This window comes from Bison bison, unplaced genomic scaffold (assembly GCF_000754665.1).
Source record: "Bison bison bison isolate TAMUID 2011002044 unplaced genomic scaffold, Bison_UMD1.0 scf7180017864343, whole genome shotgun sequence".
NCBI classification, from domain to species: domain Eukaryota; kingdom Metazoa; phylum Chordata; class Mammalia; order Artiodactyla; family Bovidae; genus Bison; species Bison bison.
Window position 1 is genome coordinate 565,469 of NW_011494915.1, and position 12,617 is coordinate 578,085.

General features: G+C 41.5%; 1 protein-coding gene across 1 annotated transcript in view; it reads right to left on the minus strand.

Annotated features, from left to right (window-relative positions):
* Nucleotides 1–1,010: 1,010 nt before the first annotated feature.
* The window catches only part of SUCLG2 (succinate-CoA ligase, GDP-forming, beta subunit), a 273,120-nt gene continuing 261,513 nt past the window's right edge, over nt 1,011–12,617 (minus strand). The window contains exon 11 of the mRNA XM_010854550.1: nt 1,011–2,099. Within this exon, the coding sequence (XP_010852852.1) occupies nt 1,984–2,099 (116 nt within the window). The 3' untranslated portion in view covers nt 1,011–1,983. The remainder of the gene's footprint in view (nt 2,100–12,617) is intronic.

Consider the following 12,617-nt stretch of genomic DNA (forward strand, 5'->3'; position numbering starts at 1 on the left):
GGGACATCAGACGGTCAGAAATACAGGACACACTGGAGTAGGTAATACATAGGCTTCAGATCCACACCACCAATTGTCCCCAATTCTCCTGTGTACCCTCCGTCTGTGTGGCTATGCCTTAACACATACCAGTAATTCACTCCATAAAAATACATGGAAACTGTACTGTGTTCAGCACCAGGGATACTATGCAAACCACATCAACTCAATACTTCGAGCTTCCAAGAAAATATAGCTTCCCATGTCTTTGAAAACAAAGGGCTCTTTGTTGTTATTTAACAAAATAGTCACACGAATGATTTCATTTCTTTACCCCCTCCTCCAAACTGTATTGATTAGAAATATCCATATACACAGCCAGATTAATACAAGCCTTAACAAAGGGTAAAGGATTCAAATATGTAGTTTTTGTCTAATTGATAGAAATACATTATTTCTTTTACAATACTGACTAGTAAAGCTATCAAAATCAAAACACACTTAAAAAGACACTGTTAATATTTTTCATGTACTGTGTAACAATTAATAAAGGATGTACAACCGATCTATAAAATGAGTTCTTCCTCCATGATAAACACAGATCTATAAAACAATGGTGCTTCTGTCCAGATATGAAGCTTTTGAGAACAACGTAAAACTGGTTAAAAAAAGTATGGTCTATGACACATTTGTACGTTGAGAGCAAAGCAGCTAATGTTGGAACCTGAGCCACATAAGTGGGAGGAGATTATGTCTGAATATTTCCTACAATGCTACGCGAACTAAGGCCATATTTTAACTGTCAGATATTTGTGGCACTTACCTGGGCTTTCAGGGTGTATAAAATTTTCACCCTTTGATTAAGTAATCTCCTAACAGATACAGTCACTGAAAAAGTTGAGTAGAACTGGGATAACCCTGGGACAACCCAAATTTTTTATCTCTGGCTATACTGCCTAAGACACTAGTATCTTAGTAAAAGAAAAAAAAATTGATGAGTAAAATAGATCAAAATGAGAAATACACAGATCTTAGAGTTTATAAAACAGAGGATTTTATTCAAATTTACATACAGATAAAAATTTACCAAAATTTTAACACAAACCTAAATCACATTCTTTCTCACCACAAAAATGGACACTATGCAAAAAAGCCACATTCTCTCAATTACATTTTCCCAGGTGGTAGATTCAGGGGGGAAATAGGAAGGGAGAAAAGACAGTGACACTCACAGCATAATTTGATTTCAGTGTTGTCTCATCTTGAAATGACTCAATCAGAGATTTCCATAAGAATCAATCTTCAGTTCTGATGTTAAAAGAGAAACTTCTACTCCAAAATCACAAATAAGGCTTCTGGCTTCATTTTTAGTATGAGGTAAACAGCATATTCAATATTAAGGCAAATGGTAGGATACATGTATGTGGTATTAATTATGAATCTTCCATTGTAAAATATATTTCATGGATTTTCTAAACATGTTGGAATTCAAAATAGTAAAAACTCTTGCAGTTTATAACAGCTACTTGTTTCAGTGTCTTAGCTGCACCTTTTTGATGGCAAATCTGTTCAATGTAATCTTGTCTGACTTTTTTTTTTTACAGCATGCATTTTTTTTTTTTTAAACACAATACAAATGTTCACCAAAATGGCTGCAAATGAACCAGGGCCTGATCTCAAATGCTGTATACACACACACTGTTTGGCCTTGTAGACCGCTCCCCCAAATTGGCAAAACAATGGTGAGCTGACTCACTATGACAGAAAATTATGCGAATGCAGGTCATTAAATTAATAAAGGCTATAAGGGAAATTAAGCTGTCTAGATATCTTATTCAAAAAATACAGATTTAAATTTTTTAAACAAAAAACTTGAAATTCTTACTCTTCCCCTTTCCCACCCCACCCTTTTCCCCAATGGAATAACCATTTTCTTCACAGTGGTGAGAGAACCATCCCTTTTTATGGGTAAGTGCACTTCTTCCAAGGGATCAGGGCAAGGCATCACTTCTTAGCCACACTGGCAACAGCTTTCTTGGCTGCATCCTCCAGGTCGACAGCTGAAGTGATGGGGAGTCCGCTGTTACTGAGAATGTTCTGGGCCTCGTGGACGTTGGTTCCTGGAAGGGAGTGGGGGGATGTTGTACAGTCACTGAGATGGAACTGAAGGTGGTGCCCCAGGAAGTTTCATACAACCTGAAGTCGTGAGATGCCTGAGTCTCCTGTACATCCGTGCATGCTAAGTTGCTTTAGTCATGTCTGACTCTTTGTGACCCCATGGACTGTAGCCCACCACGCTCCTCTGTCCATGGGATTCTCCAGGCAAGAATACTGGAGTGGGTTGCCATGTCCTCCTCCAGGGGATCTTCTTGACTCAGGGATCAAACCTGCATCTCTTGCATCTCCTGCATTGGCAGATGGGTGCTTTACCACCTGGGAAGACCGCCTGATCTTCTAACACCATTTTATTACAACTCAGGTCATTTTTTATGATCCAGACCTGGCTATTCAGATATATTTAGATGACAAATTTATTTTTTTCCTCTTTTTAATTCAAATGCCTGGCATTAAAAAGATATTGTCTCTATTTTCTCTGGCATTAAAAAAACTGAAATAATGAGGTTTTTAGAAGATCATGAACAAAGATTAACAACCACTTGTTCAACTAGTTTGAAAGAGGAAAATCTTCTGAAATAGACGTATCTTTTGATTGGATAGTCTGAATATGGAATATAAAGAAGAAAACCTTGTGCACACAAAAATGAGCAAGAGAATGGTAAGTCAGGGTGTTAGAATGATATGGAGTACGGCAGTAACACAGGAAGATGCTCAGGATGAATCTACTTATAGCTTTTCACTAGGAAGAAAATTAAAAAACAGGTTCTAATCAATATCACAGACAGGAAAGATGATGTGACAAAATCTGTATCAAGTGATAGTCCAGCTACAAAAAAAGATGAAAGGATTTTCAAGAGACTAATGGACATTTTTTTCCTGATAAAAGCTAAAATTGCTGCTGGTAATCCACACACTCAAGTGAATTTAATGTAGTTTTGGCTCATTCCAGAAGTCCTTTGTCTTAATCTCTTGAAACAAAAGGTCTGAGTCATGAGCTAATCTGAGATCTGAAGTTAGAGAATCTGCTCACTGGCTCGAATCCACTGCCTGGAGACAGTGACAGTATTCAAAGTGTCCCTTTATGCTTCATCCTCATTCTACCTAACAAAAATGGCAGATGCCATGAAAATGAGCACTTTAACCTCTAATGACATCTCTTGGCCATTTCTGGTGGATCTGTAGCATATGCAGGCCAAACCACCCCACCTAATTATGTTCTTCGGTGACTATTTAACATGCAAAACACCACTCCGTTCTTTTCAATGTGAATAAGCTCCTGGGAGAAATGTGATAAAATTTAAGTGTCTAATGAAATATCTCATCTTACATCATCTCCAGTGCTTTTATCTAGTTAGTAAGACAGAGCCTATTTATAAACAAAGACCTTGAAATATAGGCCTTGGAGGACCTCAGAGTACAAATAAAAAGGAGATGCTTGGTCAGCATGTTTCATACCAAAGGCAAAGGCAAGAATTAAGGAGGAACAATTGAGCCGAGAAGGCGGTATAGTACTGATTCTCCTGGCACGCTAGGTCCACCAAAGCAGTGTTGAAGGGGACACTGGACACTGTGTCTTTGGCTCAAGGCTGACTCGGGGCCGCCTTACACAGGAATCTGATGAATGGACTCCATGACAAACAAGAACTTAAAACATAGGGAAGTTGTTACTTAAAATCCCTAGACTCCCATTCTGACTCTGTCATGTATTAATTGTAGTTTTGGATAAATCATTTAAATCTTTTGAGCATCAACTTCTTTATCTTCAGACATAATACTGTGATCATTTTCCTCACAATGAATATTGATTAAGCATATGTCAGGTACAGTGCTAAGGGATTTACATGTGACACATGAAAACTTTACAATGAATTTGGATAGGTCCGGTTGTACCTATTTCACAGACGAGATAACTGAGGCACAGAGAGGTTAAAAAACTTCTCTACAGTCACACGGGTTGAAAGAGGCAGAGATGGTACTTGAATCCTGTTCTAATTATGTCCTAAAGGCATACTAGTCTGTTTTCCTACCTTTAAGATGAGGAAAGTAATGCTGGTAGCATAGGTCGCCATGAGAACAAAATGAAATAATAGGTGTGAAAGCATTCTGTAAATGGCAGTCTCTGTGGCGGTCGTGGCTGGTTGTTTACCAAAGCTCCATGCTCCTCTGCTACAGTGGGGAGCTACTGTTGGGAAAGAGCTGCCAAAGAGGAACTGCAATTCCCAGGCCCTGTTCCAGGTGGGGGAGGGGGGTTGTGTGACTGAGTCCTGGTCAATACACTGTGAATAGCAATGAAACACATGCCCGTGAAGTTTCTTCCACTTTTACTCTCTGTATTCCCTCTGTTTTCCTTGTCTGCCTTCTGAAATGTTGCCAACCAGAAAAATATTAGATGGCAGCTTTTTTTCAGATGACAATGACTACCTTAAAATCCATGTTTGGGTAACTCTGCAGAGCCAAGCACCCAGCTCCTCACCCTCTCTGACTTCATATGAATCAGAACGAAACCCCTACTATATTGCCTCTGAACATATCTGTTGTTATAGGAGTGAGCATTACATTTTTATAAAAAATTCATTTATTTTCATTGAAGGATAATTTCTTTACAATATTGTGTTGATTTCTGCCATGCATCAACATGAATTAGCCATAGGTATACATATGTCACAAGCATTACTTTAATTAACACGCTATTGTGTTAAGTGTGGGTGGCAGCTTCTAAAATGGTTCTCAGATGACTGACTGAGACTTCTTGGTGTTCATGCCCCTTGAGTACAGGCTGGAGCAGTGGCCTGCCTCTAAAGGAGAAGAATATAGCAAAAGTGATGGAAGGTCACTTCTGAGACTAAGTCCATCACTGTGGTCTTGCTTCCTCTGATTTTCTGTTTGTTCACTCTAATGAAACCAACTGCCATGCTATGGGCTATGGGCTGCCCCATGGGGAAACTCACAATGCAAAGGACTCAGGGCAGCCTCTAGCCAGCAGGCACCAAGGAACTGAGGCGTTCATTCCAACAACCCATAAAGAGCTGCACCTCACCAACTGTGTGGGTGTGCCTACAGGCAACAAGCCCCGCTCCCGCCACCCCTGCGAGGCAAGCTGCAACAGAACCCCAGTCTTGGCCGACACAATGATTGGACTTGAGAGAGATCTTGAGCCAGAGGACGCAGCTGAGCCAGCCCTGGATTTCCCACCAAAGAAACTGTAAGATGGTCAATGTTATTTTGTGCTAAGCGGCAGCTAAATTTTGGGGCAATTTGTTTCACACTAGAACTTAACTAATGCAGATGAAAAGATTTACTATTTCATTAAGAACAACCTCAATGTGCATTTTGATTCATTTGGTAAAGATTCAGCCAAGGTCCCAGAGGCTGAAAAGTAGGACAGGGGATCAGACTGTGGCAGGTGTTGGTACCAAGCTAAGGGATTCCAACCTTAATCTGCAGGCTTATGTATAATAGTAGTGGTACAGTGTGAATCAGTCTTGACAGACACAGAATCGAATTGGTCTTTGGACTAGGAGGTCAATGAAAGTCAAAGATGGAAATTTTTATCTCCTTCAACAGAGATATGGACTTAGAACGCTCTCTCCAGCTGGGCTCCAATTCACCAGAGAAGAAAAATCTACATTATGCTACAAGAGACTCAGAATTCTCCCTCTTCCTTTCTCAACACACAGCTCCCCAGACCCCATGCATCACCCCAAGAGGCAGTCTTATCTGGCTGAACATCCCTCACCTTCTAATCTACTTCTCCTCGATATGACTCCTCTTGTGGGCACAGGTCTCACACACCTACAGGTCTACACAAAGCTCTGCATATCTGGACTGAAAGAGCTCTGCTAGGAGTGGGGATAACAACAATAAAAGCATAGAGCAGCTTTCACTTCACACAGGTCACACACGGCTCTGGGGTTCTAAGTATATTTGCTCCCCTGTTCCTCAGTAGAAACCCTGAGATAGCTGCTATTATCTTCCTTTTACAGAGGAGAGGACTGAGGCACAAATAAGTTAAAGGCTAGTCCAGTAAGTATGGCTAGTAATAGGAAGCAGTGGAATGAACATTCAAATAATGCTTGACACACCCATTCTGATACCTGAATAAGTCCTTCTTATGATTTTGTAAATATGTGTCATCATCATCCTTATAACAACAACGACAAAAAATCTGGTTTACAAAGTCCTCCCACATTACTTTATTTGACCCTTACAAGGAACTTGTGAATTTGATGTTTCTAAATGAACCCGTGAGTTCAGTGTTTATAAATCAGTTCTTTTTCTTTTTTTTTTTAAGCCAAGAGTACTGGGGCTTAGTGACTGACTGGCAGAATTCAGTTTCAAAATCCTTTGCTTTCTGGACTCTATTTTGATTTCCCAGTGACTCCCGTTTGACATTTAAAACACAGAGCACTTTACCATGCATGAAATCATCAGAACCTCAGTGAGGCCATAAATTATTCAAGAACAAGGATCATGTACAACTAGGATGTCTGCTCTTTTGGCTAAACCTTCTGTCCCCACGGTCCCTGCTCTATGAGGGACCATGGCATATTCTCTACCCCAAGGCAGACCTTGACTGCTTCCAAGACACTGACTGCACCTGACCCAAGGGCGGTCCAAATACAGACCATGGTCATTAGTCCAATTAGATTTTCTCTACAGAGAATCTCAATGGGTGGTTTCCATGAAAGAGAAAGTAGTAGCATGAAAAGGACTTCTAGTCATAAGAAGGCAGATGAGAGAAAGACAGTGCAAATACGTAGAGGGTGGAGAAGTCAAGTGAAGAGACCAAGGGCTGGAATGATGTTCCTGAGGTCTGCCTCCAACTCAGACCCTGCTCTTCCTGTGGGCCAGCTTTATTATGGCCCCCACCCACCGAGAGAAATGTTGGTTCACCTTCCTTTCCATGAGTATGCATGAATAGTGCATACTCCTGATATGCATTATACCTCCTGATAAATGGGTTGTTCTTCCTTATAACGAACTAGCCAGTTCCTGAATTAATACCCTTTTCAGCATCCAACTTAGCACCAGATATACCCAAGAGGGAAAATGGCTGACAGAGAAACCCGTGAACCTGCAGACAAGCCTGCTATGCCCTCTACCCTGAGCTCTGCTGCCCTCTCTGCTTGGAGGACGCCATATGTCCATGAACTATCTTTTTAAATGACATTTCTTTGGGGATGCTTTCTTGTCACCACATCTCAACCCCCAACCTAGAGTAGCGGATTGGAAAATGAGCTTCCCAAATACTTTGTACATCTAAAATCCCAGCACTATTAGGACTGCTTACTGACATTGCTCTTGTCCCCACTAAACATAGGCTTTGGAAGTGCTGCCATTGCTCAGGTTTGCTCACCGTGTACCTCTAGGCACAGTGTCCCCCACAAAGGATGTGTCTGTGCATGGACTGAATAACCATGGACAGGCTCATCCATAAAAAGTGAACTTCAGGCAGCAAGTGTGGGTGACTCTGCTTCTGAGCACCTTGCTGGCCAATAACTCTTTATATGAGGTTGAAATAAAAAATCCAAACGGCCTCAGGGAAAACGAAGAGGGTTGTTCATGAGCTTTCTGAGTCCTCAGATGCTTTCATTGGCCCCTCTTTCTAAGAAGGGCCACATAGCAGCTGGCTGTGTTGAGTGTCCTTGAGGGAGGCTCCAAGCTGCTGCCACTTCTAGCTGTCCAGGCATATAAGGTCACTGTGCTCAAGGTTAACAACCAGAGGTGGTGGCCAGGGTAACAGAGTGGATAGGGCAGCTCCACACTAACACAGGGTCTTTCTCTCCATCCAGCTGCTCCGGCAGGGCCATATCAAAAGGCCTAATTTCTTCATAATTCCAGGATCCACTAAAGTGAATTTAATTATATTTGCAGTTACACTTCAATTACAGTCTTAATTATAAAGCACATACTAGGCATGCTCAGAGCCAAGCAGTTTTAGAAGAGAACCTCACAGTGAAATAGGAAGCTGAGGCACAGGACTATGAGGAGAAAGAGGAAATATACAGAAGGGCCTTGGTCAAATGAAAATCTGTCACACAAGGTGGGGGGGAGGGTTGGCATTAGAAACAGGTTAAAAAAGAGAGAAACACACACAGAACAGATGAGATGGAGGACGTGGCAGAGCCAGGGGCAGGAGAGTCAAAAAGAGAGAGAGAGAGAGACCGGAGGGAGAGACAGAGGGACAAGATAAACAGAGAGGGAGAAGAGGAAAGAGACCAAAAAACAAACAAACAAAAAAGGAGAATGAGAGACAGAATGGATGAAAGAGGAGACTAGAGATTGAGATGACTAAGAGAATGAAGGACAAAGAGAGATGAAGAGTCAAACAGAGAGAATGAGGGGGAAAGAAGTGAGGTTGCCAAGTTTCTTCCACAGCAGCCCTACCCTGACCCTGCCAGCATCTCCCTTTTAGCACCCTGGTCGATTTCTCCTTGGCTGGCAGGGCTAGGGACAGGCCAGGGAGAAACAAAGCCAGGGCAGGCCCTGCAGCCCAAGGCTTGGAGAGGAATTACAAATCACTTCCTCATTCTGGTTCTGAGAGCAGCTTGAAGGGGAAGTGGGGATGCAAAGAAGATGGTGAGAAAGAACAGCCATCTCTGAAAGGAGGTCACTGGAAATGCTGAGGGGAACGGAGGGAGCCTTTAACAAATGCTTGCTAGTCTGCAGATTCTTTTTGCTAATGACATCATATGAGTATTTCAGCTTAGTTTCTTCTTGATTCACCAAGTGGCTGACACCTACTCCACATTCCCTTCCCGTCCTTATTTCTAAATAGAAACCATCATGGCTGCTAAACTGTGACATGGAATCAAGAGTTCCAAACAGACTATTTATGCCTATGCACATAATTACATTACAAAGAAAACTGATCTCTTTCCCACATTTAAATTGTGCTGCTGGCATTTTCTAATATTTATTAAAGGCTGGGTTTCTTTTTAATGAGGCTGCAGGACAATACTTTAAATAACCACCTGTACAGATACTGATCAACTCGTGCTGGTTGAAGTTCAGGCACTTCTTAATATCTCCCTGTTGAAAGCCACTCAGCTAAATGGTTACCTACCACTGCAGGCTTTAAAAACAGCAATAGAGAGTCACAGGGGACTGAGTTTAAAATGAGATCTTGTTCTATTGGTAGAGATTATTATAAAAAGAACAGTAATTATTAAAATTAAAAAAAAAATTCCCATCTTTTCCACATGATTTACCACTTACTTCCTGCCACTGGGTGGAGTGAGAGAGCTGTATACAGAGATGCAAAGTTAATTTATCAAAATTTGTTCCTTGTTTTCACTACATGGGAGAGACGATAACAGTAGTGGACTCTAATTACAGGGCTTTGTTCAAAAGGTGCAGCCCCTCCCCACCACTTAGGCCAGCTTTTTATCACAGGGCTGTGAAGAAAACTTCTCTCTAGTTTTAAAAGTATTATTTTAATAGGAATTCAGCTTTTTCTTAAAAAAAAAAGTTATTACAATTAATACAAGTTATTTTTAATACAATAGTTAGCACTTAGCATATATTAGGTATAATAAATGTTCGTTGGACACATCAGTAGAGGGGTTCATAAGTATCCTATTAGTTGAATCATCACAGCAACCCTGAAGTTGACATTGCTATCCCCACTCTACAAACAAGGCAACTGAGGCACTGGGGCTTAGGAACTTGCCCAACGTTCCTCAGCAAATCCCAGGCTAGAACCTAGGTTTGTCTGACTATAAAACCACACGACAACCTCGCAGTCTTGGCCTTTTAGTGCTAGAACGAATCTCAGGGCTCCTTTAGGATCAGTCTCTTGTTCTCTCTAGAGGAAACTGAGGTCCAGAGATGTGAGATAATGTACCCAAACAACCAGCAAAGCATGACAGGTCTGGTTCTCAGGCTGGTGCAATGGCCTGGGGGACAAACTCAGGCTGCTTCCTCTTTTTGTACCACCTGTGAGCTGAGAATAATTTTTACATTTTTTAATCAGTTGGGAAAAAATCAGAATATTTTGTGATACATGAAAATTACATGAAATTCAAATTTCAGTGCCCATAAATAAAGTTTCAGTGGAACACGGCCAAAGTGATTCATTTACAGATCGTCGATGGCTGCTTTTGTGCTCCAGTGGCAGAGCTGAGGACTTGTGACAGAAACAGCATGGCTCATAAATCCTAAAATACTTCGACCCCTGCTTTGAGTAATTGAGTCTTTTTTTCGTTTTCCCCAGGATATGAGAGGTCAGTGGAAACAAACCAAATTCTATAAAGCAAAAGCTTCCTCCTCAAATGTTCACTGTCCCTGTGCCCTTGATCCTCCTTCATTATTCTTCCGAGTGACAATCAGATAGAGGAGGTCCATTTTCTTGGTGACACGTAAATTTAGAAAGCTTATCACATCTCTTGTGTCTTGTGATTGTATTGTTGGAAATGGAATAATTCATTGAGGATCAGAAGCAAAGCTCCTGCTGCATCCGTGGCCCCTCATTCATCTAAGATGATGGGCATCTTACAGCTAGCACCTTGCAGGAGTCCATCCATATGGAATCACTAGAGTTGTACATAAAACCTCAGATAAAAATGAGAGCTGACAATCACTGAGACAGGGATCATTCTAGGTTATTTTAGAATTCATCTATTCCTTAGAATATCCCTGTGAGGCTGATATATTTTTATTCCCATTTCACAGATGAGGAAGCTGAGATTTAAACTTTGTTTTGGTACTGACTAGCTGAGCAGCCTGGGAAAGTCACTGTAGCTGGATGAGTATCTTACTGAATACTGTGTATCCCTCATGTTTTATAAAAATTGAAGATGACATAAGATAGCCTGTGGGGCTGTATCATACATACCTACTGGCTTCAATGATTTCTTCTCACTTGGTAAGGAAAAAAACAAATGCCCAGGCTGTGAGCATGAGTAGAATTCCTATGATGAAAGCCGGAGGTGGCAGGAAGCTGACTGCCAGATTCTTTATGTTTCCTTGAATGGTGTGTATGTGTTTATGATCACACAAGCAGGTTTAGGATCAGATCTAACATAATGGTTGAGGGCTTGTGACAGATGCCTATGTTCTTGCTCTCAACTGTATGAACTCTCAGACAAGTAACACAGATATTAATGTAAACCAAAGGCTCAGGAGCCTTAATGTTAAACTCGAATGGGAGGAGCCCTCTGGCAAGCAGGATACATTACAGTCTGCACCTGCTCAGGTAAGAATGTTCTAACCAAGAAGGAATGTTCCTTCACCCAAACATCTACCTGCATGTGGACTTCCCTTTCATGCCTTCCTTCAGTACACCTCATGGCTTTCAATCCCTGTATTGACATATTCTAACTTACAGTGATCGCAGGGGTTTTCACAGGTAATTATGGTGGTGTGAGACTTCTGTCTGATATGCTATCTTTGGGACCCCACTGCTGCCTAAGAAGTGACGTGACATGACTGCATCACTGCACATACTCTGAATGTACCTGGGAGAAATCTCTGAGTAGACATCACTGTTAATGTCTTCCTGAAAAGAGGTTAGATTTGGAGAGCTTAATATTGCCTGTCAAATGCTTTGTTGGATCTCAATGAAATCTTCCAAAGCTGAGGATAGAAAGAGATTTAGACATAGGTACCATAGGGAGTTTCCAGAGTTCTAGGTCTTGATGCTAGTCTCATCTCTACATCAAGCAACAAACTATGTCCCACCGTTTGCTTCTGCAAAATAAGATTTACTGTGGCATAACCATGCCCATTCTTTTCTGTATTGTCTGTGCTGCTTCAGCACCATGATGGCACAGCTGAGTCATTGTGACTCAGCTGTATGAACTCAGCTGTATGAATACATGGCTCACAAAGCCTAAAAAAAAATTCTGTTGTTTATAGAAAAAGTCTGCAGATCTTGTGCTACACAATCCAAATTTTTGGCCCTGTACCAGTCTCCTTTGGTGCTTCTCCAGCTTTAAGCTGCCGCTTCCTACTTCTGGTGCACAGGTTGTGATATTTCTAGGGATGAAGATCCCACCTATGATCTCTTTGAATCGACAATGGTCAGTACTTGGCTCAAGTGCCCTTACTCTCCTTACCCACATCAATAATGATCACAGAACTCTTTCTTGCTGACCGGGGCTACAGCCTTGGAATCTTCCTTGGCACAGCACTCCTGGCAGCTACTGCCAATAAATATATAGAAGGTGGCATGACATGAAAGCTATTTGTCATTCCTGTTCTAAAACATTCCATGAGAAAGTTAGTCTCTTGGCTTGGGCAGCTCTGCCTCTGGACATCCTCAAGGTGGTGCACTCTGGGACAGGCTTATAAACACAGCATGCCTGTCACCTGTAAAACAGCACAGACTGAATCTGCTGTCTTTTCCCTCATAGCTATGCATTTTCTCTCTCTCCCTCTATGATGGCTGATAGAATACGACTTTCAAATGTTACATAAGGAACTGACTGGTCACAGAGAAAATACTCAGGGAGCAGATGGTGGTACTGTGAGGTCATAAGCAGGACTCAGGATATGATAGTCCCCATTGCTCCTTATTA